Below are 9,435 nucleotides of genomic sequence, written 5' to 3'. Positions count from 1 at the left end.
AACTGAATGGTGAAGATACAGGCATTACTGTATATAGTTGGTATCGTGTTCAAAAATAGTTTTGTTGCGCTAAGTTATTGAAGGTTTTAGAAAATAATGAGGATATCAGACATCATATAAATTCAATAACCAAATGTTTTTATTGTTCTTCATGTACAATGAAATATATATTTAGGTTATGACATCATTTGACGTAACAGTCTCCAATCAGAAAAATGCTGTTACGCTTATCATAGCCTACTGTATGTCCTTGCTGTATATTGAGTTACAATAACAAAATAGCCGCCTGTGTGATTGTTTTGATAAGCATGTCAGCCAGCATGCGTTTGTGGAGCGCTGAGAGAACAGCAGCTGTTTACAGCCGGCATGTGGCACATTACGAGCACGGCTGTTGGGGCCAAAGACAACACTGCATGTTGTCACTGTCCGTTTCTGAAATGTACTCCTCAGCTGTGGCAAAGGTTTGGTACTTGATGTGTGCAAAACAAAGCTATCAGACAAGTATCATACGTCTTAAAAGTTATGAAAGCTATTACTTATTTGTCCATTTTATAATTTCCACTTAACTAGTAAGACATCTAGACTATGTGGAACTAATACAAATCAGTTAAGTCAATCAGATTAAACTACTCTGACCTCGGGGGTAAATTCAGAATAGTTTCCTTTTATCCAAATACCAACAGAGGCTAAATAATTTCTGACATGTTTGTACAAACTTGGATTTAAATGGCTTTCAGCTACAGATATTACAGATATGTGCACCATTTTTTTGGTTGCATAGTTTTCATATACAGTAATGGTACACTTCATTTTCACTGGTAAACAAATCACTGTTGGAGAAAGCCTTTACGGTTAAAAGGCAATTGTTACTTACAGCTGTCTAAGTGTGTGTGTGTGTGTGTGTGTGTGTGTGTGTGTGTGTGTGTGTGTGTGTGTGTGTGTGTGTGTGTGTGTGTGTGTGTGTGTGTGTGTGTGTGTGTGTGTGTGTGTGTGTGTGTGTGTGTGTGTGTGTGTGTGAGTGAGGAGGAGGTGAGGGGGGGTGAGGTGCAGAGGGGGCAGCTGTCAGGACAGACAAACCGTGTGCTTCCTCGATGCCCTTATAAGGACGAATGTCCCTCAAAACCATGACCCATTCAAGACATATCTGCTTTACCCTGATAAAACCCTGGGGATAGAGATAGGACTCTGCCAAAAAGAGCTTCCTCGACTTACTGGGAGCTGTTGACAAAACACAGCACTGGTTTTATCCCGAAAACTAAAGTGATGTCTCTGACTCTTTTTCACTCAGCAATTTGCTCTAGTTTTACTCTTTACGGCGCAAACACTTATCGAATCATGTTTATATTGGTTGATGTACATGTTGTCTTCACATTTAGAATCATAATGAGACTGCCTTAGTTTCATTGTTGTTCATCAGGGAATGAGAGAAATTGCCTTGTGATGTGATTACTACTCATGATATGGGATTTGTGACCTGTAGGAATAAAGTGCTGTGATTGATTAATTGATTTCATATACTTTATACTTCCACTCCACCAAATGTTAAAGGGAGATGTTGAGGATTATACTTCACTAATTCATTGAATGTATGAAGTTACAGGTTCCTTTTGATGAAGAAAACAAAACATATGATCACTATATAAGAAATGATGAATTGCAATAGACAGAAGGCAGTTCTAATTATCTCCACAACAACAAACATCAACATTAAAGCATTGCTTAATGATGCACTAACCAGCCAAAGACAGCCATAGTTATTCTTCTCTTCTTGTGAGTTTTCAGCAACTATCAGTTGGTAACACAATGGGAAGTAACTCTCTGGTATGTAAAAGCTCTGAATATAAATATGTAGGTTAGCGTTAATCGCGTCTCCCTTTGAGGGACATGACAGCACACGGTTACAAATTGAATACTTTCGTGTGTTGATGGTGTATTTACATTCTTATTGCACACACAGTGGATGGATAGTATTTCCATAATGGGGACTCAGGCAGAGTGCGAGGTGACGAATAAGGAGCCTGAGCTCTGGCGGCAGTCTGCAGCCTCTGGCACCTGTTACACTCCATTTCCCTAAAAGGAGACACTGGAGCCAATCAGAGCTCAGAACCAGCGCTCGCACAGGCCGTCCCAGGGATCTGTCGTCTGCTGGAGGTCTGGGATATGCCTCACCCCCCCTCACCCTCTTACAATATTGCCTCTCAGCTGTCTGGCATGTTTTACGGCCCCCCTTCTTCCTCACACATGCCACGACACTGGCAAACTGTCACTGGCAGAGTCCCCTTCGAGGGCTCCTTAACCAGACTTCTCCGACAAGATCTCAGATTTCCATCTCACCCTCCCATCACCCCTTACTGCTTTAGCTTAGTCATATTATCACATCCCCAGAGACCTGTAGGGAAGCTCCATAAAGTATGAATGAGAGAAAGAAATAAGAACTTATTAAGGGGTTTTTCTGAGTGTCCTGATATCTTTTAAATAAAATTCAAAGGGCATAAGTTGATTTCAAGGGTGTACATTGCTTAATTCTAAAGGAATCCTCACTATTTGACACCTAAAATATGGTTATATACAGCAGACTACTGTTCAAACCATACATCATTTTCAAAAATGTCCATATTTGGATTTGAGGGCGGATAGAGAGCGTCTACTCTAAACACACTGGAATTCATATCAACCTTGAAAACATCCCAGCTTTTAAAAAGCCATCCGTCCAGTAAAAGTTTTCGTGCACATTCCTTCTTTTCCTCCCTTCTGTCTTCTGCCTTTTTGTCTCCTAGGCAACATGTCTCCAGTATGATGGCGTCCCTGACACAGGATCCACTTTACTGAACCTTTTTGCTGAGCAACACTTAATTTGGGCTTGTGTGAACTCCTGGTCCCGCCCCCCGGCCCCTCAGTGGCAGGACGCCGGGACATATTTAAGGAACCCCTTCGCACCCTCGGCCCTTTGTCCCGGTGGAAACTCCAGTCTTGTGGTTACAACTTGGTGAGTGTGTTTGCAGTCTTTTTTATTCCTGCTGTTGTTCTTGCTGCTGTTGGACTGTAGAGATCAGGGATGTTGAACAGACGGTGCTGCTGTGACTATTCACTGCCACAACATGGATTTATTCATTTTTTTTTACCAGTTTGAAGTTGTTTCTGTTTCTGTGATCAGAGCTGATAATGATAATGTTGGTAGAAGGAAGGGAAGTGAGCATAAGCTAGGGGGGAAGAGGTTGAAAGAAAGTGAGTAAAAATGGAAAATGAGTTGTGAATGATCCAGATGTATTAACAGTGACCTTTGCTCTGAGGTCAAGGATGCAGGGATGGGATGCTTCCTGTGGAGAGGCAGGCTTGATGCTTTAACTCAACTTAGATACAATCTGAGAAAACACCATTTCAATTCAATACCGATGTACTTTTAGAAGAACTAGATATAGATAGCTTTGACTGTTTAGGTACCAACAAATAACTCAACCACTATGTACAGTATGTTGAACAGAATATTTTCAAGGCTGAAAATCCTCTGAAGAAACATCAAGCTCCACTGAAACCCACAATCATCAAAGTTTATTCTGATTATCCTAGCCATGCAGGAAACCATGTAGAAATAGACTTTCTAATAGATTTGAGGCTCACCAGGTTAAATGAAAATTAAAAAGTGTATGTGGTTCACTGTGGATACCTTTCGAATACAAATGACCTCTTATTCCAAATACTGCTCTTGAAAGTTGCTTATTTTATGCTTTGAAAGTTGTACTACCCTGGAATGACAAGACAGTGTTTAGGTATATGCAATTAATATGTACTTTAGCTCTGCTCAGAAGAAGAACCTCATCTCTGTAATGAATGGCATTGATTTGGGAAAGTTTATAGTAGGGAAAGTAGCTTGTTCCTAATGTATCAAAGTCAGTTTTAGAAGAAGAATTCAGATATTTTCAGTCATAACTTCAAAGTTGGCCCATTTGCTTTACGGGCTCCAACAGCAGCTGTTTACATTGAATGTAGAGATGATGATTTGAAATGGAAAGCCTGTATGAAGATGGGGTGTTTTTGTATGTTAGTGTGTGTGTGTAGGGGGGGGGGGGGGGGGATGCAGGATACAGTTGCGATGCGGGCTGTGTGCAGAGCTCCTAGGGACCACAGCACATGGTCTGGCTCCAAACAGAGACCACTGTGTGTGGCGACAGCTGAGACCCAGACCTCCACATGTCAAAAGACACACCGCCTCAGCTGTTAACGGGCTCCAGCTTAATGATAAGATACAGGCTGTTGGGGGTGACAAGGGTCCCAAGGCCGAAAATAGACCTGAGTGTGTGTGGGGGGGCTGAGCCATGTCCCATTTTTTTGCTTTTCAGGCAGCTGGGAGACTCAGAGAGGAGATTAGAGCACTCAGAGGTGTCTTCATACTAAACATAGTGCTAGATTGTTTCACTTGATTGTTTTGTTTTCATGTCAAATTAGACTTTATATAGACACATTTAAACATGATAGGGGCATACTTTCCCAAGCTTTATCAAAGAGAGTGATAATGTTTAGTGTCTTGAGTTGAAAAGACACAATATCTAAACTCATGTTTTGCTGTGTTGTACAGAAAGCCAGCCTAGAAAAGACCAAACATGTGTGACGACGATGAGACCACCGCCCTCGTGTGCGACAATGGCTCCGGCCTGGTGAAGGCTGGGTTCGCCGGTGATGACGCTCCCCGCGCCGTCTTCCCCTCCATTGTTGGACGCCCCCGTCACCAGGTAGGAATACTGAACAAGGAGACATACGTTTCTGGAGGATTACGGTTTTGTAGCTTTATCTGTGTTGTTGCTGAGGTTCTGAGCTGTGTTTGCTTCGTTCTCAGGGTGTGATGGTGGGTATGGGTCAGAAGGACAGCTATGTGGGAGACGAGGCCCAGAGCAAGAGGGGTATCCTGACTCTGAAGTACCCCATCGAGCACGGCATCATCACCAACTGGGACGACATGGAGAAGGTGAAGACAAACAGAAATACCTCACTGTTTATTCTCTGACTAATTCTAAAGTAAATTCTTGGTTTTGATTTGACAACATTTCCAGAAGGTAGCGTCAAAAGACAATACAAAAAACACTCATTTCCAAAGTGGTCCCGACAGAAAAAAACTCTACACTTTACATGAAAACATGCAAAAAGATGGCAAAAGACGAATTACGACAAAACAGCTTGTCCTCTTTGAAACTCCACACCAATGGATTAAACTCCTTCCTTCAAAGTGAACCATCAACTCTTCCCACAAAGCCACCTAAACATTAGTCTTTAAAATTGCCAATGGTTGACTTTGTTTAATGTCCATGGACATTGTGAAGTTATTCCATAAAACTGTTTTGCAAATGTACTTTTAACACAAGGAGCACTGCATGATGTATGCCTGCTCTTGTTTTACAACTATGCTGGCTTCCAACCATGTCAATTTAATAGTTCTTATATTCTGGGGTCCTTTTTGTGAATTTTTATCAAACATATGGTTAAATTCAGCCACTGACATGAACCCTGTTCCTCTTTCTCAGATCTGGCACCACACCTTCTACAATGAGCTGCGTGTGGCCCCTGAGGAGCACCCCACCCTGCTGACTGAGGCCCCCCTCAACCCCAAAGCCAACAGAGAGAAGATGACCCAGATCATGTTTGAGACCTTCAACGTTCCCGCCATGTATGTGGCCATCCAGGCCGTGCTGTCCCTGTACGCCTCCGGTCGTACCACCGGTGAGTCTCTGCCTAAGGCTTCAAAGGTCACCTATTGTGCAAAATCCACTTTTTCACGTCTTTTATACATAAACTTGTGTACCCAGAGATTCTAAAAGTTTCAGGAAAAAATATGAACTCACTTTTTGTCCTGATCCATTTATATAAAAACCTGTCTGAAAATGAGCTGATCAGATTTTGGCCACTTTATGATGTCATAAGGATTTTTTGGCTTGTGTAACCATTAGTCAATCACCAACCAAGGTAAACCCCCCCCCCCCCCACCCCCCCCCCCCCCCTTATCATCTGAATCTCCTCCTAGAGCACCATTGTGTTATTTTTAACCAAATATCTCTCGGAGGGGCGTGGGGAGGGGCTCCTTATTTTCATCTAAAGTAACTGACACTTTGGAAACAGGGCTGAAACAGAGGGGATTATGGGATGCTGCAATGATCTGTTTGGTGTTTGGAGCCAAACACTTCAGAGACATGTTTTTTTATATATCTGAGACCTATAATATATTGATAAAAAAACGGTGTAATAGGGGACCTTTAACTCCGTGACAATGAAAACAAATTTTTGGGATTTGTTTTCTGACATAGTGCTTGTTTGTGTATAGGTATCGTGCTGGACTCCGGTGATGGTGTGACCCACAACGTTCCCATCTATGAGGGTTACGCTCTGCCCCACGCCATCATGCGTCTGGATCTGGCCGGTCGCGACCTGACTGACTACCTGATGAAGATCCTGACTGAGCGTGGATACTCTTTCGTCACCACTGGTAAGCAAAACTAACTGGAAAATGGCAAATATTGGAAAACCTTTGAGAAGAATATGCAGGAAGCTATCAAATAAATGGCCAAAAAACTAAACACATCAAGGCGAAATTCCAAGGAAAGACAAAGAATCTAAAGTTTATTTAACCCCATAACCCTCAATGAGCTGAGGGTTATGAGACCAGCTTTAAAAATGTTGTTTGCCAATCACAGACAGTTAAAACGTAGATTTTCTTGCCCGTGAATTAAACTTTTCATTTGTTAAGAGAAACGTGTTATTTCTGTTTGTAGAATATGCGTAAGTCACAGTGTTTTCATGTTAGAATAGTCGACTAAACGTTGATAAATGTCCTGTTTGCAGCTGAGCGTGAGATCGTGAGAGACATCAAGGAGAAGCTGTGCTATGTGGCTCTGGACTTTGAGAACGAAATGGCCACCGCCGCCTCCTCCTCCTCTCTGGAGAAGAGCTACGAGCTGCCCGACGGTCAGGTCATCACCATCGGCAACGAGCGTTTCCGCTGCCCGGAGACTCTGTTCCAGCCCTCCTTCATCGGTGAGTCATAACAGCTGAGCACCCACATTCATTCAGCCATATTTATATCTAATTATGGCTTCTACTGACTCAGATATACATAATAATAATAATAAGTACGGATTAACATAAAACTAATCAATTTATATCGATACAAAAAGCATTTATTTTACATAAATAAATTATGATTTGACAAAATTATAAAGACCATGAAACTGAATTTTGAGTTTCGACTGATTTAAAAAAAGAAAAGTGTTTATATCATTTTCACTCAATATTAATTATATTTTAGTTTCATTTTTTTTTGGAAAGCTTACTTTAACCAACCCAATATTTAAAATGTACAGGCATTATATATCATTTAAAACATTGCTTATAACTAAATATACTGAAGCTGTAAGCACACACAAGTCTTTTTAAATGTATTTTTCTTTTAGCAGCAGAGACTGGTGTATACAAATATATTTAATAATAATAAAGAAACAACATACGCTTGTTTATTTTTTAACATCAATACATTATGAAGTATTTTACTTTTTTTGTATTTATATATATTATTTATATATTTACTGTCAGCTGTACAAACACTCACCTTCCTCCTCTCACCTGTGCAGGTATGGAGTCCGCTGGTATCCATGAGACTGCCTACAACAGCATCATGAAGTGTGACATCGACATCCGTAAGGACCTGTACGCCAACAACGTGCTGTCCGGTGGAACCACCATGTACCCCGGTATCGCTGACAGGATGCAGAAGGAGATCACCGCCCTGGCCCCCAGCACCATGAAGATCAAGGTGAGCCTTCAGAACCAGAACTGTCTGCTTAAAGGTCACCCCAAAATAAAATATACAAGTGGAAGGTTCTCCAGAGAGTTTTAGGAAAGGCTCAGTGAATGAATAGCAAGAAGTATTGCATTAGTTGTTACATTAATTAAAATAATACAACATAGAATATAGCCGCGTTGACACCTATGTGTGTGATACGGTTAAATAGATTCAGGCAATTCAAGTGTTTCCATAGAGTTAGAAACTATTAAATGCATTAGGCCATTTTTACCTTGTCGTGAGAAGTTTAATGAAGGAACTATTTCCTTTCTTTCGATATTCATCCGCTAACATGAAGAATCAATCACCACGCAGAAGCAAACTTGCCTATTCTTTTGCACTTCTGAAAAAAACTTCTCAAAGACTAAATAGTTCCCACTTGCTCACAACAAGAACTGTGGATTATCTTGAGTAACAAGGTCAGGATTTCTGCACAAAAAAACCCATTGTTGTTGTAATTTAACCACAAGCAAGTGCTATCTAGTTTAATTTGATCAGAGATTAGGCAGACATCTCTACGGCTGATACCTCCAACATTCAACAACTCACATAAAAACAATCTAGACTGAAACAGTAAGAGCAAAGTGTGTTTTCACATTTGGAGGTCCCTTTAAATCCAGCTGACAGCAAGTGCGTGAAGTTTCATATTGTAAAATGTCCTCGTACCAATCTGTACTCCTCCTCCACCCACAGATCATCGCTCCCCCTGAGAGGAAATACTCCGTCTGGATCGGCGGCTCCATCCTGGCCTCCCTGTCCACCTTCCAGCAGATGTGGATCAGCAAGCAGGAGTACGATGAGGCAGGCCCCTCCATCGTCCACAGGAAGTGCTTCTAAACGTCCAGCACCAAAAACATTCAACTCCACTCCAACTGCACCATTTCTCCATCCAAATCTGTATTTCTACTGTTCCATTTGCTGTATATAAATGTTCTGTTGTAATAAAATAGTTGCTTTTAACAGTAACTGTCTGGTGCCTACTTCTGGATGTGTTTGCAGAACACAAATTACTCATGCCTTGAATGCCTTGTGATTGCACCTTTTAATAAGCCAGTTTTTTAAATATTTTTTTATTTTGTGCTTACCAAAAGTGTATTTGAAAGAAATGTGTGATGTCACCTTCAAAATAACATTTATAATATTTAATAAATTGTATAAGTAAAGATATCATGCGGTCATGAGCTGTGATTTATTCACACATACATGATCAAAGACCCCATTTGTACTATTAACACCAACACCTCTCACACATCAAGTTTTTAATACCACAAGTGTGCTGGAGTTTCAACCCTCAAAGAAAGTGTTTTCTTCTCCTTTAACCTGAACATTGTAGAACAATGCAGTGGAAAACATGTACAGTCTATAGTGAAAACTCTAACTTGAATTAAATCATACGGTAAATTGTGTTTTTTAGATTTCATCAACTGATATACAAAACATATATCCATTAATTATCCACCTAACAAAGGTAAACATATAATCGTTTCCCTAATTACTTTATCTTAAAATAATCCCTAAAAAAATAAATATCATACCATTTAAATACTCAAAGTAAATCATACTTAAAATGACTGTCCCTTTTAATGAGTTTTGACCCTCTACAGTAAGTCCCT

General features: G+C 40.7%; 1 protein-coding gene across 1 annotated transcript; it reads left to right on the top strand.

Annotated features, from left to right (window-relative positions):
* The first annotated feature begins 2,834 nt into the window (after nucleotides 1-2,834).
* Nucleotides 2,835-8,782, top strand: actc1a (actin alpha cardiac muscle 1a). The gene is made up of 8 exons (XM_079645054.1): nucleotides 2,835-2,986; nucleotides 4,574-4,727; nucleotides 4,832-4,960; nucleotides 5,514-5,709; nucleotides 6,308-6,469; nucleotides 6,826-7,017; nucleotides 7,611-7,792; nucleotides 8,516-8,782. The coding sequence occupies exons 2-8, from the start codon at nucleotides 4,599-4,601 to the stop codon at nucleotides 8,657-8,659; spliced, it is 1,134 nt and encodes a 377-aa protein (XP_079501180.1). The 5' UTR covers nucleotides 2,835-2,986; nucleotides 4,574-4,598; the 3' UTR covers nucleotides 8,660-8,782.
* Nucleotides 8,783-9,435: the final 653 nt, after the last annotated feature.

The sequence above is a fragment of the Notothenia rossii genome (genome assembly GCF_949606895.1).
Source record: "Notothenia rossii genome assembly, chromosome: 8".
Lineage (NCBI taxonomy): Eukaryota > Metazoa > Chordata > Actinopteri > Perciformes > Nototheniidae > Notothenia > Notothenia rossii.
This window is presented reverse-complemented; position numbering and strand designations above follow the sequence as displayed.